This window comes from Leopardus geoffroyi, chromosome D4, assembly GCF_018350155.1.
Source record: "Leopardus geoffroyi isolate Oge1 chromosome D4, O.geoffroyi_Oge1_pat1.0, whole genome shotgun sequence".
NCBI classification, from domain to species: Eukaryota; Metazoa; Chordata; class Mammalia; order Carnivora; family Felidae; genus Leopardus; species Leopardus geoffroyi.
Window position 1 is genome coordinate 88,724,667 of NC_059342.1, and position 27,506 is coordinate 88,752,172.

At 59.6% G+C, this 27,506-nt stretch overlaps 1 protein-coding gene across 2 annotated transcripts in view; it reads left to right on the forward strand.

The window, feature by feature from the left end:
* ASS1 (argininosuccinate synthase 1) overlaps positions 1–27,506 on the forward strand; it is a 53,362-nt gene that overhangs the window by 15,633 nt on the left and 10,223 nt on the right. For both annotated transcript variants that reach the window (XM_045467641.1, XM_045467642.1), the window contains exons 6-13: positions 2,431–2,487; positions 5,490–5,564; positions 8,720–8,790; positions 9,331–9,361; positions 14,570–14,660; positions 17,528–17,612; positions 18,152–18,216; positions 26,810–26,941. In XM_045467641.1, coding sequence (XP_045323597.1) covers positions 2,431–2,487; positions 5,490–5,564; positions 8,720–8,790; positions 9,331–9,361; positions 14,570–14,660; positions 17,528–17,612; positions 18,152–18,216; positions 26,810–26,941 — 607 coding nt within the window. The remainder of the gene's footprint in view (positions 1–2,430; positions 2,488–5,489; positions 5,565–8,719; positions 8,791–9,330; positions 9,362–14,569; positions 14,661–17,527; positions 17,613–18,151; positions 18,217–26,809; positions 26,942–27,506) is intronic.

Consider the following 27,506-nt stretch of genomic DNA (forward strand, 5'->3'; position numbering starts at 1 on the left):
GCCCCCCCTGCAGATGTGGGGGAGATCCCAGCGTGGCCAGTCCTGAGGCTGTGGCCATTTGGAACACCCAGCCGCTGGCCTCTCCCAGCTGTTGGCTCCTGAGTCGCGGATGGAGGAAACTCGTTCCAGCCTCCCGGATAGATGTCACCTTCCCGCGGTGTCCATTCACTCCCCGAATACTGATCCAGCACAGGCCCTCCTCCACGCACGGGGACGCTGGTACAGGAGGCGCTCGGGACTTAGGAGCCCTAACCCAGCAGGGGCTGGAACAGGGCGGGAGCAAGAGTTAGCCAGGGATGCCGCGGGGAAGGGCATCCCAGGCTGGAACAGCCCTTGCGAAGGCCTGGAGGCGGGAGGGAGGCAGCTGGGCGGCACCTGGTACTGAGCAGGACCTGGGGGTCCCCCCTCCACGCCCTGCCCTGATCCCTCGCTAGCAGAGAGCTGCACAGAAGCTGGGGTGGCCCTTCCGGCACCCCCCTCACCCCCCCAGTTTTGGAAGAAGGGCCTGGAAATATGAGCCAGACTCAGGCAGGGGTACGGGGAGCAGGTCTGTAAATGGCGCCATCTGTATGGTTAGCCGAGGAACAGATGGGCGGACCCCCCTCCCCCAGCCCCTCCGGGCCCCGTGGGCGCTGCACCCACACTTACGCACACCTGCACGTGTATCAGCGCGTGGCCACACATGGCTACACCCCCCCCCTCCCGCCCTCGGGGCCGCCCTGGTGCCGAGGGTCCTGGGGTTCCAGGGGGAGGAAGGACTTAGACCAACTGGAGTCTTAACCTGGGACAGAGTTTGAAGCAAGGGGGCCCGTCTGGCTTCTGCGAGGGTCTCTTGACTGTGGAACAGATGGGTGTCCCCATGTGGGTCTGGACAGGCAGACACCAGCCCGGGTGTGCCTGTCCGAGGAGGCACAAGTGGCCATTGTACTGGGGAAACGTGAAGCCACGGCGGGGAGGGGGGAATCACCAGGAGACGCAATACTGTGGGCTTCGTGGGCTTCGCCGATCTGAACCGAGCCTGCTTCCTCATCGCCTGCCTTTGCCCCGGGAGCTGTGCCCGCCACGGGTCCTTGGGCAGGCGTGCCACCTGTGCCTCGGTTTCCCCATCTGTCAGGCAGGGACGATACCGGAACCTATCTCGGCCGTAAGGATTCAACGGGTTTAAGTCCGGAGCTCGGACCGGTCGCTGGCCTGTGAGCTGTTGGGACGGAAACGTTGTCCGTCGGCTGCGCGGCCCTGGGCAAGTGGCATCGCTTCTCTGAGCCTTGTCAGCAAAGCTGGGTTAACTATCCCCCTGGCCCCAGGCGGCTTTCCCCTGTGGCCGCCAGCACATAGGAGGTGCTCACTACGGGGCTTGGCTGGCAGGCGGGGAGCCGGATGGGCCTGGGAGGCATCAGAGAGGGACGGCCTCGGCCCCTCGGCTCCTGGCTCCGCAGAGAGGGGCTGCAGCCTGTATTTCCACGCCGCCTGACAACTCTCTGGAAAATAACATGTTATTCCCGCCGCTGCCTGGCTGGGCCCGTGCAGTTTTCACAGTAGGCGAAAGGCCCCTCTGTTATTTCCACAGCTTAAGTCCCCCTCTGGGCGCCGAGCTGACGGGAAGCAGGCAGGACGCTGGCAACCATTGTGTCTGCGGCCTTCTCTTCCTCCTCCCCGTCGTCAGCGCCCTGGGGTGTCAGATGAGTCTTTATTTTACGCAGGCGCGGAGAGGCAGGGCAACCCTCCCAGGGAGGCAGGCTCAGTGCCCTTGAACTAGTTCCTTTGGACATCAGTTCCCTGTCCGTTCAGAGAGGAACCGAGGAGCAAAGAGCCCTCAGGGGTCACCTGGTTGCACCCATTCCCTGCCCCCCCCCTCCCCCAGCGATTTATAGATGGGGAAACTGAGGCTCAGAGAGGAGACGGGATTCCCAACTGGATGGATATGAGTCGTCAAAGGACCACGGAGCCCCAGCCCTGGGCTGGATCTCTGGGTGGGGGTTAGATGGGGCCAGGTGGGGGGAAGAAGGCTGAGGTGTGGACAGCTGGGGGCTCCCTAGAGGAGGACGGGGATCTCGGCGGGGCTAGACCCCCCGCCTCACACATGTGTGCACCCCCTGAAGTGTGCACAGACATGATGATACGTGTGCTCGCCCTACCGTGTTCCCAGACAGGTGTACCCCCGTCGGGCCACACGCCCCCCACCCACACCGCTCGGCTGTGTACTCGGAGTCCTGGATTCTAATCTTGACTCCACCTAAAGGGCAGGGGCCGGGGCTTCCTCTCCAGGAAGGAGGCTTGTAACAGTCCCCACCTCAGAAGATCTCGGGGTTGGAGGTGGGCCTGCCCTGAGCAGCCCTCAGGCAGGTTGTCGGCCGTCACACGGTGCCGTCCCTGCCCCCAGCGCCTGTCCTATGACTCCCGGTGATCCCCAACCCCCGTTCCGTGTTTCAGGGAAATGACCAGGTCCGGTTTGAGCTCACCTGCTACTCACTGGCCCCTCAGATTAAGGTAAGATGTTGTTCCTCCCCCGAAGGTGGGTGCTGGGAGCTAATGTCACCGGCGGGGGAGGGCAGGGTGTGGAGTTCTGGGAGGTTCCACGGACAGGGACAGAGTGCCCCTGAGTCTCCAGGTGGGTGGTTCCCTTCTTGCTCGGGAGAGACGCTGTGCTCACGCCAGCTGAGAGGCCACGGCACCCTCTCTGACCATTAGTCCCCCTGGAAGGCGCTGCCCAGGGGCCTGGGTAGGTCAGAGCACTGGACAGAAAGACATAGCCGCCCTTTGGCCAGTGTCGTTGGTGCTCCCGGGTCCGGCTTCTCGGTTCCAGGCCGGAACAGTTCTGGGACAATGTTGGCCTGTTTCTAGGAGCTCATAGCACACCCAGGGTTGGGGCCACCCAGCTAAGGCCCTGGCTCTGCTCCGGCTGCCTGAGCCCTGACCCCCTGCATCCTGGATCCTTTCCTGGGTGGAAATCACCAGGATCTGGGGAATCAACCGCCCCTGCCCGTGGCCTGTCACCCAGGCATGAGAGCACACATCAGGGCTGTGTGTCGGCCACCGCTGCCTCTGTTCCCCCCCCAGCCTGGCCTGGGGCCTGGGCCTGTGTCCATCTATCTTATCTGTTCCCTTCCTCCCTCCCTCTCTCCCTTCCTTCTTTCCTTCCTCCTTCCCTTCCTTCCTTCCTTCCTTCTTTCTTTCCTCCTTCCCTTCCTTCCTTCCTTCCTTTCTCCCTTCCTTCCTTCCTTCCTTCCCTCCCTCTCTCTCTCCTTCCTTCCTTCCTTCCTTCCTTCCTTCCTTCCTTCCTTCCTTCTATATTTACTCAGATCAGGCCCTGGGCCAGGCTCCAGGCATACAATGAGTAGACAAGGCTGGGCCACAGAGCTCTAATGTGCCACCAATGGGAGCCCTATGGGTAATTTACGTTTTTCTAGCAGCCGCATCAAAACAAACCGGTAAAAAAACACAAGATAAAAAGCGACGGGTGACCTCATTGTAATAATATGTACCGCACGTATGTCCTGAACCCTGTGTACCCCAGTGGTGTCATTTAACCTGCCATCGATGTGAACACATTACTCATGAGATGTTTTCCGTTCTGAGTCTTCAAGCTCCTTGTGCTTTGCGGTGGCAGCACATCCCAGTCGGGACCGGCCACGTTTCGGGTCTTGGTGGCCACACGTGGCTCCTGGCTGCCAGACTGGACAGGACGGGCCTAGGTCTGAGCTCCTTCGAGGTCCTTTCAGGCTAAAGCTCCAGAAGACGTGTCTCCTCCTGAGCACTGAAGGAGCCCTAAGAGGTTTCCTTATTTGTTTATTTAAAAAAAATTTTTTTTTTAATGCTTATTTGTGATAGAGAGAACATGAGTGGGGAAGGGACAGAGAGAGAGACACACACAGAATCCAAAGCAGGCTCCGGGCTCCCAGCTGCCAGCACGGAACCTGACGTGAGGCTCGAACTCACGAGTCGCAAGATCATGACCTGAGGCGAAGTCGGACACGTAACCGACTGAGCCACCCAGGTGTCCCTTTTTTAAATTTTTTTTTTCAACTTTTTTTTTTTTTTTTTAATTTTTTTTTTTTCAACGTTCATTTATTTTTGGGACAGAGAGAGAGACAGACCATGAACGGGGGAGGGGCAGAGAGAGAGGGAGACACAGAATCGGAAACAGGCTCCAGGCTCTGAGCCATCAGCCCAGAGCCCGACGCGGGGCTCGAACTCACGGACCGCGAGATCGTGACCTGGCTGAAGTCGGACGCTCAACCGACTGCGCCACCCAGGTGCCCCATTTCAACGTTTATTTATTTTTGGGACAGAGAGAGACAGAGCATGAACGGGGGAGGGGCAGAGAGAGAGGGAGACACAGAATCGGAAACAGGCTCCAGGCTCCGAGCCATCAGCCCAGAGCCCGACGCGGGGCTCGAACCCACGGACCGCGAGATCGTGACCTGGCTGAAGTCGGACGCTTAACCGACTGCGCCACCCAGGCGCCCCAAGTGTCCCTTTTTTAAAGTAGACCATCTTTCTCTGTCCCTTTAACCAGCCAGCAGCTGCTTGCTGGGTGGCAGTGACCTGGAGGTAAGCTTTAATGGTCCCCAAACACTGGGCAGCTAAGAAGCCCTCGGCAGTGGCTGCTTGCTAGCTTGTCGCAGGCCGGTGGCCATGGGGGCTTTCTCTTGACCCCCCCCTCCCTGGGTTCCCACAGCAGCTTGGGGGAGGAGGGCAAGGTGTCTGGTTTCTGGATCTCTGTCTGCAGAGGCCGAGCCGAGGGGCTGGGATGGGGCTGAGGGCAGGGGCCAAAGCTGAGATGAGATGAGACCAGAGGGTGCCCCCCATGGCCGAGCCTGTGCCAGGGGCAGCTTGCCATCAGAGGCAGGGGCCTGGCTGGCTCCAGGGCTGGGTGGGGGCTCTCCTTGGGGGCCTGACCCTTACACCCCCAGGCTGATGGGGCCCCCCGTGAAATGAGCTCAGTGCCCTCAGTCAGGCTGTGACCCCTCTCCCTTCCCCACCCAGCGCAGCTCCGGCATGCAGAAATGGGTTGAGAGCACCATGCGTTGTCTCTGAGCCCTGCAGGGCTTCTGCAGTGGTGTGGACCGCCCCCCACCCCCACCCCGGGCAGGGGTCGGGGGTTGCTAGCCCTCTGACCGGGGGTCCTAGTAGGAAACCCGAGGCCTGTCTGGTTCAAACCCTCAAGTCTCAGAGAGACGGATGCCCAGAAAGCCAGGGAACCCAGCTGGGGGCCACAGGGCCATCCTGCCATGGAGCTTGGGCCTCTACAAATCACGCCCCCCCCCCCCCCCAGTATAGCAGGTCCTGTCCTCCCCGTGCCTAATGGGGTACCACTGGCCACCCCACAGACTGTATTCTTTCCGGGGAGGATGCAGTGGGGGACTCCCCACCCAGGTGACCGTTGGAGTCTTGGGCCCCTTAACAGAGAGGCCAGCTCTGTGGCCCCAGGGCCAGAAGAAGCCAGCATCTGGGCTCTCCCACATCTGACTCCTTGTCCCCATGCCCAGGTCATCGCTCCCTGGCGGATGCCTGAGTTCTACAACCGGTTCCAGGGCCGCAATGACCTGATGGAGTATGCGAAGGTATGGCTGAGTACCCCCCCACCCCATCACCCCCAGCCCTGGCCCTCCGGGCATATCCCTTCCAAGGGGCTGGACCAGCAATACAAGGTTAAGGCTGATCCTTATCCCGGGGGGGGGGGGGGGTGTCGGGGGGGGGGTACTGAATCTCTGTCCCAGCTGCCTCCCCTCGTGGCACCTGTCCCCTGGGCCGGCCCCACGGCGGGCGCTGTGGTCACTACCTGGGCTGGGCATCTCCACGGAGAGTCTCCAGTCCGCCAGGTCAGAGGGTGACAGGCACCCCGTGCCTCCCCCTCCGTGGGAGGTATGAGTGAGGTGTTCTTTGGCCCTCCGTTACCTGGCTGCTAATGGTCCCCGGCGCTTTGCAGGGAACAGGTAGGCACGCTGAGGGGCAGTGGCAGACAAAGGCTTGTGTCGAGCCAGCCCTTTTGAAGTACAAGTTGCAATAAAACATATTAGAAGTTTTGCATCAAGATCCTTAGCCGCTCCCCAGGGCACCTTTCTTTTTAGCGACTCAATGGCAGCGCTTGACAAACAGCCTCAATCAATCAGACGGGGTGGGGGGAAAAGCGACTCGTTCGTTGCACACGCCAGAAAATTGCTCAGGTTTTAAATAGCAGTCACCGGGGCTGGCTGTGAGCCCTCACCGCAGCCAAGGTGCCGCGTGGTAGGGGACCCGGCGGGGACGCGGCCCTGCCCCTGCCGCCAGCATCCCATTAAGACCTGGAGGGCTTGGAGGAAAGATCTCCTGTAACCATCTGTTGTTTTATTATTAAGAGGGGAGTTTACGAGAGGAAGCCCATATGTTGCCAAACAAATTGTCAAATAGCAGAGCTATTAAGAGAACCGGGTTGACAGGGCCTCCCCCGCCCCCCCCCCCCCAAGCCCTTCGTCTCCTTGATCCTGAATATGGAACACGTTTCATCTTTAAAAATAATGAATTGGAACCCCCACCCCGAACTACATTCTCACGACTGCCGTCCTGGTTCAAGAGAGGGCCAGGGCGACCCCACGCGTGGCCCTTCGTTCCCGTTAAGCCCCACACAAAAGCGGCTCCTGATTTTCCCAGCAAAGATGAATTTCCTTCCCAGATTTTGGGGGAGAAGTCACTTCACTGAGCTTCTGTCCCCAATAACCTTTGGACAGGAGAGCATGGCGGGGGGGGGGGGGGGGGAGGGGAGAGGAACAGGCGAGTCTGGGGCCCCAGGCCTTGGGTTCTCCTCCCCCCCGCCCCTCCACGGGCGGGCAGTATCTGCAGTGAGCTCCAGGGAGTCTGAGCGCATTCTGGGAGGGAGGCCGTGTTTCTGCACCCAGGAAATGACCAGAATCACTGAACAGCAACCAGGCTTTGTCCAAAATTCAGAGCCAGGCAGCTGATTCAGCTGAGACAAAAAATCAATGGGGCTTTGAAAACCCCTGCTTTCAAGACCCGTAAGTTACCAAGGCCAAAAGGTGGGGTAGGAGACCCGCAAACATGTGTTGCCTGCATTTTCCATCCAGCCCCCCCCCCAAGCCATCGTCCAAGGGGGAAAACACTCAGAATCACCCGTCCTCAGCATTGTCACCCTAATTAGTTTCTTTTAAAAAGCCAGCGGACAAGCCAGGGGGGGCTACAAACCAGGGCAGTTGCTGCAATACATGTTGACGAGGGTTTTTTTTTGTCTCAGTTGCAGTGAGAATTTCTTTGCGGGCGGGGTGGGGGTGGGGAGCCTCAGGACAGAGAGGGGAGGGGAGACAAAAATCTCTTTGGAGGGGCTGCCCATCCTGTCCTCCCTCTCTCGTCTCCTTGCTCCGACCACGACCAAGGAGCCCCAGTGGGAAAGAAGGCAAAAGTGTTTCCAAACCATCCCCCCAAACGGGCTGCAGGGAACTCATCTGCTGGCTTTCTCCGCCCCCGGCCCGGGGATGCCAGCGCCCGCACAGGGTCCCGGTCCCCACAGCTGGCCCACTCTACCTGGAGGGAGCCTAAGGCCAGCACGTGCATTTGACTCTTGGCAACCTGGCGGGGAGACAGGCGGCCCCCCAACGCTGAGCAGCCCTCTAAATGGGGTGTTCTGTTTGCCCACAAATTCTCGAGTAGATACGGACTTACAGAAACGTTCCCCTGGTAGAGCTTGAGAAAAACAACTTAGAGGGCTTTTAGCTTCATTTACCTTGAAATTTTAAGGTGGGGCTGAAGGAAACCCAGGGGCTCCCTGGAGGAGGCTGGAATCTTACAGTCGTGGGAATAGGTGTGGCTCAGGGTGGCCCGACCAGGAGAGGCAGAGTGGTGCTGGTGGGGGCTACGGGGCTGGGGCTGGCTAGGTCTAGGACCACAGAGGGCAAGGTGCCGAAAGGGGGCTTGGAGGCAAAGCGTCAGGTGTCACTGCCTTAAAGGGGCCTGGCTGGGCCCCTCAGCTGCCTCTGCCCAGTGACGTCTGTGTGCTAGATTCCGGCCGAGTGTCCACCCAGGGCAGCGTGGGGTAGCTAAGGGGGTCAGCCTCCTCCTTATTCGGAAAGGGCCTTCACAGTGAGATCACCAACAGCCTTTCAGACCCAGGGTCTCGGGTGGGATGAGTTTTCTCCTTGCACGACGGGTGGAACCATTTGGGAAGCAAAACACGATTGGAACCAAGAGAGGAGGATGGAGAGGGTGCGGATCGGCCCAGGATGTTCTTTGCAGGGTTGCAGAGTGATGGGTGTGGCCGTTGCGCCAGGCAGGGGGAGAGGGGTGCCTCCCAGAAAGCGCCAGGCCCCCCGTATCGTAAACAAGTGCCGTGGGCTAGAGGTCCTTTGCTTGGGGCACAGAAAGTACCACGTGGGCACAGATGGCTTCCGCGGTGGAAGTTTGGACCCTTCCAGCCCCCCCCCCCCCGCCAGAGGGTCGGGGACCCGTTCTAATGCTCAGAATCTTCTGGAAGGAACCTCCAAGGTCAGTATCCACTCCACGACGTCGCAGACACCATCTTGCGGTTTCTGCAGGGGCGCGTCCAGCCGCAGGGCCCTCACTCTCCGTGCAGCCTGGAGGAGGGGAGGGACACTAGAGCGGGGCCCTGGCCTTGACTGCGTGGTGACCAGTGTGTCTGAAGCCTGGAAAGAAAACCAAGGCAGCCGGACCGGCCCCTCAGGCCTCCTTCACGCTGCCTCACTCCCGCCCCCGTGTCACTTCTTACCTGCAGCAACACGGAATCCCCATCCCGGTCACCCCCAAGAACCCGTGGAGCATGGACGAGAACCTTATGCACATCAGGTAAGGAAGACATCCCCCGCCTGTCCGCTGCCCCGCCCCGTGTCAGGGAGCACCTGCCTGCGCAGGGCAGATGTCACGGTGACCGCATGCGTGGACCGACCCACTTGTAGCTCATTGCACGGCCCTCTGGGGGGTAGATGGATGATAGGCACCCGGCCTCCGCTGGGGTATCCGGAAGGCTTCTCGGAGGAAGCGACATTTGACATTCAAACTTCAAGGATGAGAACGGACTGGACTGGCCAGGGTGCACGCAGTGTTTCAAGCAGAGAGAACAGCATGTGTGAAGCACCCCCCCCCAAGATGGGAAGCCCTGGGGCCGTGCCCCCCCAGAAGATTGAGGGAAATGTCTCAGGGTCTTTTCTACAACCTGTAGTTCCCACAGCCAACTATGGTGGGCTCAGAATGTTCCAGGCGGGGCTGGCAGCGGTTGCTTTGGCAGAGAAAGAAAGGCAGGGCAGACTTGTGTTGGGCATGGTGGGGGCGGGGGGCGTCTCCCTGCCCCTCCCCACCTGATCCCCTGTCTTCCCTCTCCCCCTGCAGCTACGAGGCTGGAATCCTGGAGAACCCCAAGGTAATCCCCCCCCCCACCCCGTTTCCTGTGAACGGGCTGCCTGCTCTGGCCCGGCCCGATGCTGTCTGATGTGATTGTAGCCTAATTTGAAATTTCACGGGGGCCGGGTGTGGGCCTGGGGCCGAGCCCTGCCTGCATCCAGATCCTCCCCACCGCCCCCCACCTCCCCTCGCCGCCTCCCCACTCCATGCTGCTGCGTTTTGAGACACCCCCCCCCCCCCCACTCCCTGGCTCTCTTTTTCTAATTGCCGCCCGAGATGAATAGGGGAAGGAAATATTTCAGGACAGCATGGAGAGAGTGTGTGATTGTAAGACAATAAAGAAGCAATTAGGCAGATGAGACACTTGTAGGAGGGCCCAGGCTGTGCCCACCAGCTCTCAGGCTGCTAGTGCTGCAGTGGGGTGGGGGGTGGTACAGATTAGAGCCCCAGGACCCATTTGTCTGCGTTTTCTGCTTCCACGGCAGCCCGAGGCAGGCCGCCCTGATCCCGGGTCCCCAGCCTCCCAGGCTGGCCAGGCTGGGCCTCAGCCCTGTTTGAAGTTTAGGATTTCTCTCCCTGGGGGGTTTCCCTTTGTATCTCCCCCTGCCACCGTGGGAGACGGGGGCTGGGGCGGGGGGGGGGGGGGTGGTGAGGGATGGGGGGGGACCCGGACGAAATCTATCCTGGGAAGAGAAAAATCTCTTTGTCCCTGAGGGAATGTGTCTCCATTCCCTGGCCCAGCCCCACACCAGGGCGGCTGGTTTGGGGGTGGGGTGAGCTGCTGGGTGGCTGACGTTAGGGAAGAAGTGTGCTGTGTGGGGTGGGGGTGCTTGGGCAGCGGGGTCTGGGGGATCCAAGAAGGCCAGCTGGAGGCGGGGGGGTGCCCTGGTGGTGCTGGTGAGGGTCGGGGAGCTGGAGCCCCTGCCGGGAGTCCTTGGGGGGGGCCCCCCGGAGGGACCAGGCCTCTCCGGCATTGTGGGTGATATTGTAACAGCTCCCAGTGACCATTTCTGGGGCCAGGCCCGGGTTTAGCTTCTTCTTGGATTCCTTTCCTTGGCTCCTAGCCATAAGCCAGTCCTCATCTTACGGGAGAGGAAAGGGAGAAACCAAGGCCCAAAGTTAAGTGGCTCCCCCCGCCCCACTGCCTTGCTAGGGCACCCCATCTCAGGAGCTGGCCCTCCTGCCTCCGTGGTTCCCCCATTGCCTGCCCCCACCCACACTCGGCTCTGCCCAATGTGTCACTCAAGAGAGCCCGCACCCTTGCCCCCTGGGGGCTGATGGCCCCACGGGGCTGCTGCCTGCTGGCCACAGGTTTTTCCAGTTCATGCTCTGCTGACCCCGTGACACTCAGGCCAGCCACCCCTAATTAGCCAGTCAGTCAGCGCCAAGGGGGGCGGGGGAGGCTGAGCCTGGCAGAGGCAGGCTGTGACCCCGACCCCTCTGCAAACATCCTGTGGCACTCTCACCCACCAAGGGGGACTGGGGGCGCGGGGAGCAGAGCCAAGGCCAGAGGGGAAAGTGCCCCTTGGGCAGTGCTGGGGGTGCAGATGGCTGTGTGACCCTGGGCAGACCCTCCCCCTCAGGCCTCCTGTCTAACGAGGGCGGTGGATGGATGCGTAAGGGCCAAAGAGTGTCTTTGTAGGAATTCTGCCACCCGCTCATATCGGGAAGGCTGGGGCCTCAGGCCCGGAGCTAAGAAACCGGGCTCTGAATCCTGGCTCTGCCACTTGGTGCTGTGCCGCCTTGGGCAAGTGACCCAAGCTCTCTGAGCCTTTGATTCCTCATGCACACAGTGGGAGGCCCCAGCCAGCCTTTCCCTTCTGCCGGCTCTTGGCCTGTCCCTAGCACAGGGCGACGACACCTCGATCTTAGAGCCGAGCTCCCTGGCCCCCCCCCCTTACACAAAGATTCTTTGGGGGATAAAGGGGCCGAGATCCTCGCAGGACCCCTCTCATCGGGCAGGGAAGTCTGGGCTGGGTATGAGTGAGAGGAAACATCATTCCCGCTGAGCAGTGTGGGGTAAGGCTGAGGACCCCACAGTCCGGCTCTCCGGGGCCTGCCCAGCTTGGTGGCAGGGGTGGGGGGGCTCCCCCAGCCTAAACCCCAGGACCCCCCCCCCCCTTGCATCTCTAGATGCCCTGTGCATGGTGCCAGCCTCCACCACCAACCACCCCCCCCTCCCCACCGGCAGCCCTGGCCCCCTTGGGAGGAGATGGGGAGACAGCTTAAGGGAACGGGGGGCCCCCCTCCCCCTCTCCAAAAAAAGCCCCAAGACCTGCCGGAGGGAGGGTCTGAAGGCAGATGGCGGAGCCATTTTCTGCCTCCGTGAGGGCTGATTGAAGGGCAATGAGGCAGCTAATGCGAAGAAAGATAGAAATTTACTTGCTTTAACTTCATACGGCACACAGTGAAAGAGTTCATTCAGTCGCCGGCCCGCCATATCTGATGGATGAATAAACCATTTTCAGCATCGATCATGCCTCTACATCATGGTTTAGTTCATGGGCCATTTGCTTCCAATTTCTCCTTCTAGGCCCTGTTTCATGCTTTCTTTCGGCCTCTCCCCCCACCCCACCCCCCACTCTCTCTCTTTTTTTTTTTCTTCACTCTCTTCCCTCCCCCCAGCCCCCCCCTCCCAGATGACATTGGAAGTGAGCCCTCCCGCTGGGAGGGATAAATAGATGGTATTGATACTCGGCAACAAACTATTTGTCATTTGAACTGGGCTTTTAGGAGGGAGAGTAAAAAAGAAGGCAGGCGCCCAGCCACCTCGGAATGCAAAGCAAATGTCACTTGATTTCTATTTAGTTATTTTATTTAATCGGTGCTGTCAGGGTGTCGGAAACTGGCAGGACAGCTGCATCCGACGTCCACCGCAGAGCGTGGGTCGCTGGCCGAGCGGCTCTGCCCGCCTCCTCTGTCCTCCCAAGTACAGGCCATCTCGTCCTCCGTTCCCAGCTTCGCAGAGAAGCGCGGCTGGAGGTCAGGCAGCGCTGGGGGGGCGGGGGGGGGGCGGGTGGGAGGAAGGAGCCGTGGGTGCGGGACCGGGGACCCTCAGCGCTGGCACCCCGCTTTGAGTTCATCCTGGGCTGTGGGGAAAGAGGCTGCGGAGTCAGGGGGGACACCCAGAGGTCCAAGCCCTGCTCCACTTTGCCTTTTGGCCAAGGACGGTTTGTCCTCGGGCCTGCCTGTGCCCAAGGAATGCGGTGGTCGGCAGGACCCAGCGGTGCCTGGGGACCCAGCGGTGCCTGGGGAGCTGGGCATTTCTCTGAAACCACGCGAAGCCTGTCCCCACCGTGCACGATGGTGGCTGTCTCTGGCCCAATCCCTCGCTCTGTTTCTCAGCCCTTTGGTTTCGAAACCAGCTGGGGAACGGCAGGGGGTGATGGGAAGAGCACTGAACAGGGAGTCTAGAGTCTACACTGGGGGGGGGGGGGCAGGCAATATGATCGGGTCAAGCCACTTCTTTGGCCTTGGTTTTCCATCTCTGCTGTGGAGGCATCAGGTCCTGAAGGACCCTCTTCTGCCCCGAGTCTGTCTTTGAGGTCAGCTCTGGAGGCTTATTCCCACCCTACAGATGGACAAGATGAAGGGATACAGCGGGGCCCAGGTCGTGCAGCAATCTGGAGGGGAGGGGTCCACCGCAGACCCCTGTGTGAGCTCAGAGGTGGAGCTAGAAGCCCGAGCATCCCCCTTGCCCCGGACTGAGGGGTGCCTCGGCGGGCGGGAGCCAGGATGGCTGGTCACTTGGGCACACAGCCGAGAAGCAAAGCGACCACAAGTGAGGGGGCCCAAGGCACCTCTGCCGGCCCACCTCTCCGGGACAGGCTCTTCCCGGAGGCAGACGCCTCCGGGGGCCTGTTCCAGCTGCCATACGCCCCCTGCGGGGCAGGTCACAATTTGCACCCGACCTCCCTGCCATTTTCTTGGGTGATGTGCACGCCCGGTCAAAATTACAAAAACCATCCTGTGTGTTTATGGCGGAAGATGGTCAAGGGCAGGGATCGTTTCCCCATTTTGCAGGTGAGGGAAACAGGCCCAAGGAAGCAAAGCAACTTGCCCAAGGCCCCCCCACCGGGCGGGAGATCCTGACCCCTGGCTGAGGGTATTTCCCACCAGTCTAAAACCCAGCTCGTGTCTGTGGCCGGTCTCAGGGTTCCCTGTCCCGGGCAGGGTTCAGGCTGGCACAGAACCTAGTTGCAGCCATGGTCCGCCCCCCGCCCCCCCCCTCAGCCTCTATTTCTTCATCTATAGATAGGATGATAGCACTTGACCTTACCAAAGGGGGCTGCTGGGAACCTGAAAGAAACTGCAGGTGGAAAGAGACCCGTGAATGTCTGCAGGGTTCTGAAAGCAAAGATTTAAGGAACTATGTGTCCCAAGGTGTCCCAGGTGGAAACTGCTAGGTCCGGGGTGCCCACAGAAGAGACTAGAGCAGTCAAGCTGAGAGGCAGGCCCCCCTCCCCTCAGTGGCAAGGATCCTGGGCCGGCGGGGAGTATGTGTGTGTGGGGGGGGGGGGGGGGGGGGAGGCGGGTAGCCAGGGCCTCGGGAGCCCCAGGAGTCAACGGTCCCTCTGCCGCTGGATCAAGACGAGAGGCCCATTTTCCAACACGCCCAAGGAAAAATATACATAAAGGTTGATGTGCTTTCAAATGGGTTTTTGCTTTACTCTTCTCTTTTCTCCCTGTGAGTATTAACCTCGGGGACCCCGGGGACGGCTCGGCCTGCCGGAGCACCTGCTGAGGTCACGCGTAGTCATTAGCTTTGCGGTCAGTGCAGAATAAACCCCAATTCCCGGCGCCTGCGAGAGCGAGCGCCCGCTCCCGGGAAGCCCGCTGCCACCCGCCCGCCCGCCCGCCTCGCTCCTCCAAAGTCACACTTTTCTTGCCTGACTTGTTCCTCTGCTGCTATTCTATTCTATTCTACCTCCAGCTGTGGGGGCGTCGAAGAAAAAGATGAGATCAAGTTGAGGGGAAAAATTGTCTGATTTCTTGAGCCCTTTGTTTCCCAGGCCCCTGGCAAGTGGGGGGGGGGTGCAGGGGGGAGGCCGGCTCCTGGCTGGGGGGCTGGGAGGACCATGGGTCCGTGCCAGGTGGTGGCAAGGGCTGTAGCCCCCTAGTTCCGGAGAAGGGGTGCAGATCTCTGCGGGAGGTGGGTGCAGGGACTGGCAGGGCACAGCTTGGCTCTGGGCACCCCGGCCTCCAACCTCTTTCTGTCTTTTATCAGAACCAAGCGCCTCCAGGCCTCTACACAAAGACCCAGGACCCCGCCAAAGCCCCCAACAGCCCTGACATCCTTGAGATCGAGTTCAAGAAAGGTAGGTGCCCGCCTGTTGGGACCCAAGGGGGTGAGCCCTTGGGGCCCTGGGGTCCTGGCTCCTTTCCCCTGTGCCCAGGCCTGGGCACGAGCCCTCTCCATCCCTCCTGTGTTCCCGGAAGCCGGAATTCAGGTTTCCCAACCCCCGCTTCCCCAGATGGCATGGTCCACGGAAGCCCCCCAGGCTTCAGAGAAAAGCACCCTCAGTGGCCCATCACATGGGCTCACGGGCATCAGCTCTGACGTGACAGCATTCCAGTCCCCAGGCAGTCGTTTGCCAGCTGCTTTGGGACTTGGGGCAGTCATTCAGCTATCCTGGGCCTCAGTGTCCCCTTCTGTAAACTGGTGGTAAAAGCATCCGCCGCCTGGCATTTTCATGGCATGGAATGAGGTCTGGAAGGGACGTGTCTGCTGCAGGGTTCCGGCACCAAGGAGGTGCTCAGTAAATGGCGGCTCTTAGAGAGCCAGCCTCGGGGGGCCCCTCTGACCCCACAGCTAAAGCCGCAGCTAGTCCTAGGCTCGATGCTGCCCACACCCCCTACCCCAGACGCAAAGCTGCCACCACTCTTGTTCGCTTTGGCCGTGGGTGGGTGTCCTGATCTCCCTAGCTTCACTGCTAGCAGCAAGACATGTTTGCTGGCCCGGCCTGAGTGCCCAGTCTCGAGCCTGGCACCAGGCACACCTCTTGCCATAGAGGACAGACGGGAAGGCAAGGTGAGCCTGGTAATGAGAAGGGCGGGACCAGGCTCAGAGTGAGGGCTCAGGGCACCCAAGGAGAGGACCTGCTCAGGCAGCTGTAGAAATCGGGGAGGCTTCCTGGAGGTGGTGCTAGGCAGGAGCTAGAGGATCCAGCAAGTGGGGGGGGGGGGGCAGCATCCTGAGTCTGAGTCTGGACAAGGAGGCTGGACAGTCCATCCACAAGGCCACTCCCTGGGTTAGAACAGAGCAGAGGGAGAGGGACATGGTCCCTCCCAGGGCACCTCAGAGACCTAGGATGGGGAAGGGGAGGTGGGGGTTCAGATCTGTGCCTCACTCATGCTGGTGTGACCTTGACAGCCAACTTCACCCCTCTGGGCCTCGGGCTCACTTTCCTATAAAACAGGCCATGGAAATGATGCTCGTAGGTGCTGAGTATGGTGTGTGGAGCGAGACAGTGGGAAATAGAGGCTGTTAGTACGCGGATCATCCGCCTCTCCTGGCCTTTCCCAGGAACCTGGCCAAGCCAGCGGGCGTCTTCATTGCCCCCCCTGCATCCATTCAAACGCTTGAATTTCATGCCACTTGGGAACGAAAGGGCCCATGGTCTGACGCCCCCGCAGGTAGCTGAAGCCCTAAGTGCCCATTCTGTCTGACCCAGGTCTGGTCCGCAGGCACGGGGCATCTCCGGGCACCATCTCGAAGAAGGTGGCAGGAGGGGACCCAGGCAACACCTCCAGCAGCTTCCGCCGGGGAGCCTGGGAGAGGGTGAGAGGCGGGCAGGCGGCAGTAGGGTCCCGGACACAAGGCTCTGGCAGCCTTTCTTCCAGAAATAGGGCAGCCCCAAGGGCTGAGCTGGAGAAGAAACGTGATCCATTTTAATGATTGGGGGAACCGTCTGGAAAAAAAAAAACAACAAAAAAACAGACGGGAGTAGCCGTCCCCGACTACTCCCATTCACTCTCTAGTTAATTTATTTGAAGTTTTAATCTAATTATTAACTATTTTAAAGGCTAAGAGGCTTTCTCCGGCAGCAGCATCGACAATGTTAGCTCCTCTCTGGGGCAGGCCCCCATCCAAGGCCCCTGCGAAGGCCATAATAGGACCGGGAGGGAGAGAAAGGGAGAGGGGAGAGGCGGGCAGTGGCGAGAGGGGCTTAAGGTTCATTATTGGGCAGACTTACATTTAATAGCAATTTACAACCAAGTTATAAGACCCCTGGAAATGGGGGTGAAGAATGGCGAGGTGACAGCGCCTTGAGGGAAGCCCCTCCAAGCGGCGCCCGGCTAATAAAGACTGGAAAGCCGCTATAGAGGCTGATTGGCCCCCGGTCGCTGGCTACATGGTAATGAGCTGGGCAGATGGGTGGGGGATTATCCGCCAACTTTGAACAGCTTTTCTTTGTCACTGTTACAGCTCTCTTGTTAGCCCCCTGATACATTCATTGCTCATTTCACACCGCTCCAGAAAAGTGCCCCCTTGCTATTCAAAGTCAACCCTGAACCCACCCACTGCCCCCCTTGACTCGGCCCTGCCCTCCCCTCCCCGAGCAGCGAGCAGCGGCCACCTCCCTCCTGCCCTCCTGCCACCCCAGCCCCGACTTCTCAGAATTCACGGACACCTCCCGACACCTCGCCTGCTGGAGCGGGCACCCCTTTACCCCCGCGATCGGATGGCTGTGGCTGTGGAGGTCTGGGGTGCGGGGTCCGGGGGGTCCACCTGACAGACGTGGCAGGGGGCTGTGAGTGTGTGTGTGTGTGTGCGTGCGCATGTGCGTGCACGAGCCCGAGCCCCTCCGCATCTCGGCCAGGCGGCCTGGGTAGCTGGTGGGACAGAAGGTGCCCGGGCGTAAGACAATGGTGGAGCGTGAAATTCAATTAGTTCAGGGCTGGTTCCAATTTCACAGCCCCTAAATGCAAAAGGGACAGAGAGAATGGGAAGGGTGGGGGGCGCGTTTTTATTGCATTTTCCCTTTCATTCTGGGGGGCGTTCTCGCCCCTTCTCTCCCTCCAGCGGGCCCCAACCTGCACAGGGCTTTTCAAGGAGTCATTTGGAGTCCATATCTGTCACATCCATTTAAGGCGTTGCGGGTGGAGGGAGAGGGCGGGGTGCCAGGCACAGGCTCCTCCGAGCTCCGGCCCGCAGGCCCACCGCCCTCTCCTCCTGCCCTAGGGGTCCCCGTGAAGGTGACCAACGTCAAAGACGGCACCACCCACCGCACGTCCCTGGAGCTCTTCACGTACCTGAATGAAGTCGCGTGAGTGCCCGCAGCCTTTCCCGGCCTCCTGGGAGACCACCATGTCGGGCAAGCCCTGGCACAGGCCGTTGTGGCTGATGGTCACGGCCTGGGGCTTCGGGGCCAAGGGGGATGCGCCTGGGTCCTGCCGGCGGCCGTTGGCACAGCCCGTAGGCAGGGGGTCTCCTGGTCTGAGCTTCTGAGCCCTCCGTCCGACCCGAGACCGGGACAGAAGGAAAGATGAGCAGAGGGTAGGGCTGGTGTCAAGCAAGGCCTCAGGACGGAGGTAACAAGTGGCAAACTCAGCTGCGTGACCCAGGCGATCCTTTCCACCCTCGGGGTCTCAGTTTCCCCACCTGTGCAATGGGCGGTTGAAGCAGGTGACTTGGCTCAGATGTCCTTTGAGTCTTGGATCCTGCGATGGTGCCGGGCACCCCCCCCCCCCCCCATGTGGCTCTGTGGCTCTGGCGCCCCGCAGCTGAGAGCCCAGCCAAGAGGGCGGCCTCCGACTCGCATCCTCACGGCGGCATCTGGTTTTCAAGAACCCGCTCTCCCCACAGGGGCAAGCATGGCGTGGGCCGCATCGACATCGTGGAGAACCGCTTCATCGGGATGAAGTCCCGAGGTGAGTCTGCTCTCCGCCCTCGGGGGCACGTCTCAGCTCCCAGAGACTCCAGAAGCCCCCCCAAATCGCCATCCCATCGGGGCGTCGGGGCAGGTTCCTTCCCCCCCGCCAGACTCCGTTTCTCCCCTGTGAAGCGGGGATAGCGGGCCGTGTGTCCCTGACTCCCAAGGGCATCATGAGAGGCACTGTCCCAAGAGTGAGGAGGAAGCTGGGGGTCCAGGAGGGGCTCAGAGGCGAGGGGAGGCCAGGGACGGGCCTGGAAGCCAGGCTCTCCTGTGCCCCGGGTGGGTCGGCCAGGTCTGGAGGCAGACCATGCAGGGCCGATTTCACAGTCATTAAGGCTTCTTTGAGGAGGCCGCCAGCCCAGCAGGGCAGGAATCCTGCCAGGGGTGGGCGCTATGGGCTGCGCTGGTCATGCGAGGGGGGCCTGCGCCTGGGTTTGGGGCAGCTGACTCGTCGGCTAGGCGGCCCGTAGCTGCCTTTGGCTGGCCCAGGAGTGGAGAGAGGTTGGTCCCAACCAAGCAGGTGCCTGTATCTTCTCTTTAGTAAGCAGAGCCCTGTGATTTTCCGGCCATCGCTCACAGGGGCATCAGACCGATCAGTCCCCAGGCCACACCCTCCCCTCTGGGCCTCAGTTTCCCCATGCAAGGGGATCTCAAATCCCCGCAGGTCTGGGTCTGTCGGCATATGATATAAAGCAATGCTGCCTCCTTAGGGAACTTTAAGAGGGAGAGGGAAATCTTGCAGCAGTGAGAGCCCCCAAATCGAGCCCCGGATTTTTTAAATACTGGTGGTGAGCTTGGGTGGGGGGGGGGTCCCCTGTTTTGACAGATGTTCAGCTTGCTTTGCTTACGTTCGATTTATTTTATGTTATTTTTTATTAAAAACATTTTTTTTAATCTTTGTTTTTGAGAGACAGAGTGTGAGCAGGGGAGGGGCAGAGAGAGAGGGGGACACAGAATGTGAAGCAGGCTCCAGGCTCCGAGCTGTCAGCACAGAGCTGGACGCAGGGCTCGAACTCACGAGCTGTGAGATCGTGACCTGAGCCGAAGTCGGACACTCAACCGACTGAGCCACGCAGGCGCCCCACATATTATGTTATTTTTAAAAGTTCGTTTACTTATTTGGAGAGAGGGAGCACGAGCAAGAACACGCGTGCGAGATGAGAGGGGCAGACAGAGGGGGAGAGAGAGAAAATCCCAAGCAGGCCCCACACTGCTATCGCAGGGGGGGACGTGGGGCTCGAACCCACAAACCATGAGATCATGCATGCCCTGAGCAGAAACCAAGAGTCAGATGCTTAACCGACTGAGTCACCCAGGCGCCCCTTCTTCGGGCCAATTTAAAAAGATAACACAAGCCAAAGGCAGCCAGGCCAAGGGATAGTCACGGCGCTTTGTCCTTTAGGACATTTTTACTAAGATTCTCAGATGCAGAGAGCTGATGGCCAGATTTCAGCTGTCAGAACAGCGTGCTGGGCCGGGAGGCAGGGTGTGGGAGCTGTCACTCAGGCTCGCCCAGGCTGACCTCTGACTTGTCAGCTCGGGGCCCCGGTTGGCCCACGTGTGACGTGGTAGGCACGGGGGTGGAGGTCGGATCTTCTTGCCTGTGACCTGTTTGGATGTGTCTCCAAAGGTGTGGGGAGGAGGGAGGCAAAGTGACTGCTTAGCCTCTTCCCCATGATTTTTTTTTCCCTCCTGGACACAGCTACTATCTTCCAGAAGCAACCTAATTGAAACTCTCAGGGAAGGCCTTGTCAGAACAATATTACTAATTAGCTGCTACCTTTTATACTCACTTACCTTTGTCTCTTACCTGTATTAACGTCTAATTAAATGTCCCTTTGTCTCGGTCTGCCCTTGGGAGACAGCACAATGTAAAATCGCGCGAGGCAGATCTAGGCGGACCTTGGGGAGCCACAGATCCGCAACCTTCGTTTGACAGAAGGGGAAACCAAGGCCAGGACTGATGCCCAGACCCAGAGACGCGTGGGGCTGAGGCCAAGAGCTGAAACTCGGGGGATGGGCACACCCAGATTCCGGCCGTGTTGCATAGTGGGATCAGGTGCCCCACAAATGACAGCAGCCACAGAGGCATGCTTGAAGGTCAAAGGTGGCCTGTGCCCTCGGGGAGCTCAGTGTGGCTCAGAGGCATCCTCTATGGCACCTGCCGTCGTGACCTTCCCGAGCCGTCATTCGTGGATTGTGGACGTGTCTCGGTGCTTTGGAGAGTGACACCAACCGACCAGGACTGGCACTTGTGGTGAAAACGAATCACCTTCCGGGTAGGGACTGGCCTGAGGTCACTCTGTGAAATGGCATCCCGCAAAGTAGGGACAGTCGCGTAAACTTGAAGGGGGTAGTAATGAAGGCCTGGACGGGGCAATGCTGAAATGACACCCTGGAGACGGTGGCAGGAGAATGGGCTTCAGCGGGTAGATGTGGAAGAGAGAGGGTGGAGTGGAACATTCCGGGGGGATTAGTGAAGAAGTCAGGGGGCACCCCACGTGGCCTGTTAGGTCTGAGGGGGAGCTGAGCCCCTGGAACCTGACGGAGGCACATTGGAGGGCTGGGCTTCGAGAGAAGACGTGAGTCCCTGTCTCAGCTCCATCACCACTGGGAAAGCGACTTAGCCTCTCCGGGCACTCTGCGTGTACCTGTGGGGAGCCGTCCCTAAAGGCACAGAATTGAGCCCGAGAGCTGTAGAGCCTTTGGAGCAGACAGTTGACATTCGGCTCCCAAGAACTTGCTGGGTGACCTTAGCAAGTGGCTTTCCCTCTCTGTGGCCCCAGCTGTCGAAGAAGGTGGGGCCGGCCTGGGTGATCTCACCCCTTGGAAGTTGTGATTTGCCTGTTTTCTTACTTGGATCCGAGGGGGTGAGAGAAGACAGCTGCTTCACGGTTTCTCGGGAGGTGTCCTGTTTTTACGTCTCCACTCTGAGTAATTCGTCAGGAGGATGAACGAGCAGGGGGGGAGTAAATGAGGGTGCTGGGGATGTCCACACGACAAGGTCTTTATTAAGTCTACCGTAATGGGAGAAGCTGTTAATTGTCAACGATATTGAGGGCAGAACAGGAAGACGCTATTGTCCGTCGCTCCGTGTACAAGGGGAAAATGTCGTTTGTATTGATTTTACGAAGCTCATAATTGAAATTCGTTAAAGGGCTTGGTTTCTTTTTTTTGGGGGGGGGGGTGGGAGTTGGGTAGGGAGCTGGGCAGTGCCACTGCCCTGAGCCTGGGGTGGTCATGGGGTCAGAGGGGCGGGGGACTGGGGAGGCTGCAGACGGAAGTGCTTTTGCTGTATTGTGGCTGTTCACGTTGTCATTATCACATTATCTTTTTAACTCTGGAGGGGGGCTAATTAAGTGAAGTAAATGAAATCAGTGGGGAGGAGAAGGGGGGCAGGGCAGGCAGGAGGGGACTCACCTTCTCCTTCTCCAGCCACCTCGGCTCCCTTCTTCGCTCCCAGCCCTGTCCCTCCCCGGCTCACTTCTGCCTGCTGCTGCCTCTTCCTCTTCCCCCTGCCGACTCCCTCCCTCTCCTCCTCATTGCCTGCTTCTCCTCTTCCCTCTCCTGTCCCTCTCTCCTCCACCCTTTCCATCTCTCTCCCACTCTCCCCTCCTGTCTCACTTCCTCCCGATTCCTCCACTTTCTGGCTAAGAAAAACCCAGGGCTGCCCGCCCACTTACCCACCTGCCTGCCCACCTGTCCAGGCCTCCCAGAGGCTCCGCTCAGATGGAATGTTCCAGATGGAGAGGAGAGAGAGAGAGAGTTATGCAACAAAGATGTCTGTACCCTCAGAGCCTCAGAGGCCCACACTGCTCACCAGGCTGGGATTCGCAGGGCACCAGGAGCACAGAGGACGGCTGGAGACCCACCATGATTTGCCTCCCCATTACCATGGCAACCGCCTCCATCCGTGGCCCTGGTACCTAAGAGGGGGGCCCTTGGGCTCCAGCCAGCCTCCCTTCCCCGGGTCTTTGCAAATCTCTCCCTCTGGATCCTGCTTTCCCAAAGCAGACCACCTCTGGTCCAGGCGCCCTCACCCCTATCCCCACCCGCTGCCCCGGACCCCTGCTCACGGGTGGATCTCACTCAGTTCTGCCAAGCTGTGCGGGTCCGGTTAACCTGGCAGCCTCGGGAACAGAGAAGCAGCAGCAGAAGTGTTTTGGTCCCCACCACTTCCTCCTCGGTCCACTCTCGCTCCCACCCCCCCCCCCAACCTCCCCTAGATCCCTGCCCTTTTCCCCATCCCCCCCCCCACCCCGCCCCAGCAGTAATTACGGTGTGATTGAGGCTGCTCCGCAGAGAGCCGTTGACACCCCTGTCTTTTTCCTGTAAACACGGGGAGATGAAAATAGACACTTGGAGCCGCTGTGCATGTCACTGCGAAGATGTCTGTTGTCTCTTCCACCGCGACAGCGACTCACCTGTCATTTCCTCCTTCTTTTTGCGCAGTGGTTTGTATGCCGACTGTCAAAAGCCCCAAATCCATAGTCTTTTAGCATCAGGTTTCTGTCACTGGTTTTTTTTTTTTTTTTCTTGAAGTCTTTTTTTTTTTTTTCCAGAAGGAATACACAGAAATCATCTGTACCCCTTACCCCTGTGGAGAGGAGAGGGGAGATCTTTCAAACGCTCTCTCTCTCCCTACCACACACCATACACACACACACACGCACGCACACACGGCAGCAGAGACCTGAAAACAGCTTTTTGGTCAGTCACGGTTAACTTTAACACCTAAGAAAGGGAGCAGGAATATTAATTGTGCTGCTGTGTGTCGGGGGCTATGGCTTTTCTTCCTGCCCGGATGCTTCCCGCAGCCGTCGGGCACGTTCTCTGCTCCTTTCCTGGGAAACAGCTATCCTGGGCCAGCAGCAGGTGGCCCTGGGGCAGGTCACAGGTCTTCCTGGCTGGACAGTCTAGGTGTCCTCCTAGCATCGCACGTGACTGCTGTTCAGGTGATACTGTGGGGTCAGCCCCCCAGCCAGCAGGGTGCGCACCTGCGATGGGGGTGTGCCTGGGCACTCACCTTCCAGGCAGGCCTCCCGTGAAAGTTGGAAGGAGGAGCAGTTTGCTTGGGGCTCAGAGAGGCAACTGACGTGGGCCAAGGTCACACGGCAAAGCTGAGCTGGGAACTCTGCGAAGATGTCCTGTCCGTGGGACTTCTGGTCCCCAGCCTCAGCCCTTTGCAAATACGGCTTGGAATGCGCCCCATGCCTGGCCCAGCCAGACAGAAAAGCAAGGAGGAGTCAGGTTCCCCGGGAGCCAGAAAGAAGCGGGCTCCAGGGCTCTAGCTATTGGCACCCCCTGGCTGGCACTATGGAGTCTGACCGTGCCAATGTACGGATAGGCTTTGAAAGTATCTGGGTTTTTCCAAGACGTGGCAAAACTAATCATTAGAAGGCCTGTTTGCAATTCAATAGATACCGAGTTCTTAGTAAAAGCCTCTGTCGGTATCTTGCTTTAGGTGGCTCTTGGAAAATTACTATGTTCCCGACGCTAAAGTTTCTAGGATAGTTGAAAACCTGCCACTTTAATATTGTGCTCATCTCTGCCATTCCGGAGGCCGACTTCGTTGTTGTGGTTGTTGATTTATTTATTTTGAGAGGGGGGAGGGGCAGAGAGAGAGTCCCAAGCAGGCTCCACGCTCATCGAGGAGCCCGATGTGGGATGGGACTTGATTCCATGACCATGAGATCACGACCTGAGCCGAAATTAAGAGCTGGGACCCTTAGCCGACCGAGCCACACGGGTGCCCCTGGAGGCAGGCATTTCTCAGTGTTCCCAACATGTCTGTCTTCGTAAACAGGTGGCTGAACCTGAGACCTGTCGGGTCTCTCTCCGTGGCCCCGGGGGCCACTGGGAGCCACGCGTGTGTGGTACCTTACTGCCCCAACTTCTGTGCTAAGCTCTCATAGGTTTTCTGTGGCTCCCCGTTCTCATGCTCTTGGCTTTTCTCAGCCATCCATCTGCCACCAGCCTTTCCGCCCTTTCTGGCTTGTGGCTGGGGGCCGCTCCGAGCCCATTTGAACCGCGTTTGCCAACAGCTCAATGAGGGTCTGAACAACTCCCCAGGACTCCAGGGCTTGGGGCCGGTGTGTGAACTTGGGATGGTGGGGTCTTCCTGCTGGGGAGGCCATTTCCCCTGCCCCCCTGAAAGGTCACAGTTGGAGCAGGACAGTAGACCTTGCCCTGGGGGCCACACAAGTGGAATGGGACAGGCTCCTTCCTGGCACACTGTGATCATATCAGCACCTGGCCTCTAGGTGGGGCTTTGACATGGATGTGCCCACCCCCCAAGACCAGGATATCAGAGGTTTGCAGATAAGAGACTCACCACCCGCCCCAGGCACACCCCCAGAGAGGCTCTTTTTCTCTACTGGGGAACACCTCAGAGCCAGGGTGAGAGCCCAGGCTTTTCCTCCTAAGCCACTCCTCAAATTTGTTCCCTTTCACGCCCTGGTAAGCACGGGATTGCTTTGCCAGAGGCCCTGAGAAGCATCCTGGGGCAGAGAAGGGAGGTCCAGTGCCGGTCCCACTCGCCTTGGGCAGGTCCCCTCCCTCCCCGGCTTCAGCCTGCCCCTCTGTAAAAGCGGTTTTGGACCCGGGTTGGCATTTAAAGGACTTCTTGGTGGAGCCCAGCGTTTTCAGAGGGGCCTCCACTCCCCGCAGCGGGGCCTGGGCTGTGTGTTCTAAAGGCCGGGCTTCTGCCAAAGCCTATCTGAATAATAGGTTTGCAGCTCGAAGTTAGGACAACGGGGCACCGGCGATCCGAAAGGGCCTGTCCTTGCCCCGGCATTTCTGCGACTCCCAGACGGAAAGATCCAAGGCGGGCAGGTTCTCGGAGGAGGGCGTTTCTGGCCAGGGACAGCGCACTCAGCCGTGTCCTCGGCCCCTTGGGTTCCAGGGTTGAAAACAACCTCCTTTCTGATTTGGGCTCGGGGCAGGGGAGGCTTTTTGAAACCTTTTTTTGGAAACCATGGTACAATACACTTAACAGGTGTATTTGAACCATTTTCAAGCCTACAGTCCAGTCCAAATACATTCACACTGCTGTGCAGCCGGCCCACCGGCTCCCTCTAGCCTCGTTTTCGCCTTCCCGAACCGGAGCATCCTCACCCTGTAAACCAACGCCCCCCCCCCCCAGCCCCTCCTCCTTCCCAGCCCCTGGCGCCCACTCTTCTGCGTTCTGTGCCTATGAACTTGACGACTCTGGGGGGCCTCACGTAAAGTGGAACCGTGCAGGATCTGTCTTCCCGCGACCGGCTGGCGCTCCTCGTGCCCTGTTCCCCGGGCGCATCCCCGCCGGATCCCTCTTTCAGGCCGGATAATAATTCTGCTGAGTGTGTTTGCCACATTTTGTGGAGCCGTTCGGCCGTCGGTGGGCATTCGTGCTGCTTCCGCCCTCTGGCCGTGGTGAACACGGCCGTGCAGGTCCTTTCTGGTTTTTAGAGCAGCCAGTGTGGCGAGACCGCGGTACGTTTTCAGGATAACCAAAAGTATCGGGGAAGCGTCACACATAACCGGAACGTTATACGGTGGGAGGAGGGGAGCCTTTTGGAGTGGCATCTGCGGAAGGGGGACGGTTACGGCCCCGCCATCGGGACAGCAGACTCTGTGGTCAGCTCAAGGCGCTGCCCTGAACTTCACCCGAGAGGCCGTACTGCTCGCCGCAAGAGGGGGTCTGACCGTGCACGTGCTGGCGATCCTGCCTCTGGGCACCGCGGTGTCCTCCCCTCTAGGGAGGAATCTGTGAATCACACCTTCCTCCCGGGACCGCGCTCAGCTCAGGGCCAGGCGCCTCAGTGTCACTTCGGAGACCGTCTGGTCCAAGCAGGCTGTTTAGGAAACAGAGGGGCTGGGCCTGACGTAATAGGGACGGCGGGGGGGGGGGGGGGGGGAGGGTGGGCCCTGAGCAAGACCAGCCTCCCCACGACCTTCTGGGTTTGGGCCCCCACCGCCAGCTGAGCCACAGGGCAGCCGACAGCACTGGTCAGGGACGTGGCCCCACGTTGGGCACGTCCTTTCTCCTCCCAGGCTCAGTTTCCCCATCTGTGCATGGGGCCAGCACGGAATACCGCCGAGCCCTCTGCGGCTACCCCAGAGGTGAGGGCTTCTCTGCAGAGACGTGACTTGTAAGGGAGCCTCTGGCTGAAGGTGGCATGTGTGTGCACAGCTGTCCCCTCCCCTGGCTCCCCCAGTGGAAGGGAGGAAGGGATATTTGGGGCCCTGGGCTCCACTGTGGTTGGTTTAATTATAGGTTTTCAGCCGCGGGCCGGTGGGCACGCGTTGGGAGGGAGGGGGGAACAGCTCCGAAACCCTGTCATTTTCCAACGTCTGAGGGCCTCTTCAAAGGGGGGATCCACACATTTTCTCCACAAGCCGCAGAGTGGACTGTCGTGGCCCCAGCATGAGCATAATGACAGGAGCGTTTTGCGGCAAGCTGGGAGTGAATGGGTCCGACCGGCTTGTCTCCTGTCAGACGCGTCATTATTTTTTTTTTTCCATTTTTTTGTCATTTGCTGACAGTTTGGGTTTCATGCGTTTCTCTCTTTTTTTCTCCTTTTCCCCCTGCCTGGAAAAATGGCTAGGTATCTACGAGACCCCAGCAGGGACGGTCCTTTACCACGCTCATTTAGACATCGAGGCCTTCACCATGGATCGGGAAGTGCGCAAAATCAAACAGGGCCTGGGCCTGAAATTCGCCGAGCTGGTATATACGGGTGCGTAGACCCCGCTGCCCTCCCCTCCCTAAGCAAACAGCACCCTCCTCCGGTCCCGCTCCACCCACCGCCATCCTGGCGAGAGCCCGAGGGATGCAGGCTGAAGGGGGACAAGGAGCGAGGGGGGCGGGGGCGCCAGAACCTGCCTTCCTCGCAGGGTGTTGAGGGGAATGTGTCAGTCGCCCCAGGCCCCAACCTGCGATTTGCGTGACGTCAGCGGGGGCCAGGGAAGCGTCGCACATCATCCCTGGGGTGGCCGACTTTTACGCGGCACGCGTGCCAGGCACTGTGTGGGGACACCAGCCATCCCCGGGCGTCCCTCCCAACGTTCCTAGGAGGGCTCCGGCCAGCTCTTGTTACAGACGAGGAAACTGAGGCTCAGAGGAAAAGGACCTTGTACAAAATGACACAACCGGAGGTGGCCTAGTTGGGTCTGGCCCCAGGTCAGGCTGTCTCCAGGCAGAACCTGGAACCACCTCAAGCAAGGGAAAGGCTGCCTTGACCAAGAACTCGGCCCCAGGTCCGGGCATCGCACGAGCCAGACGTCACTAACCCACGCTCGGAA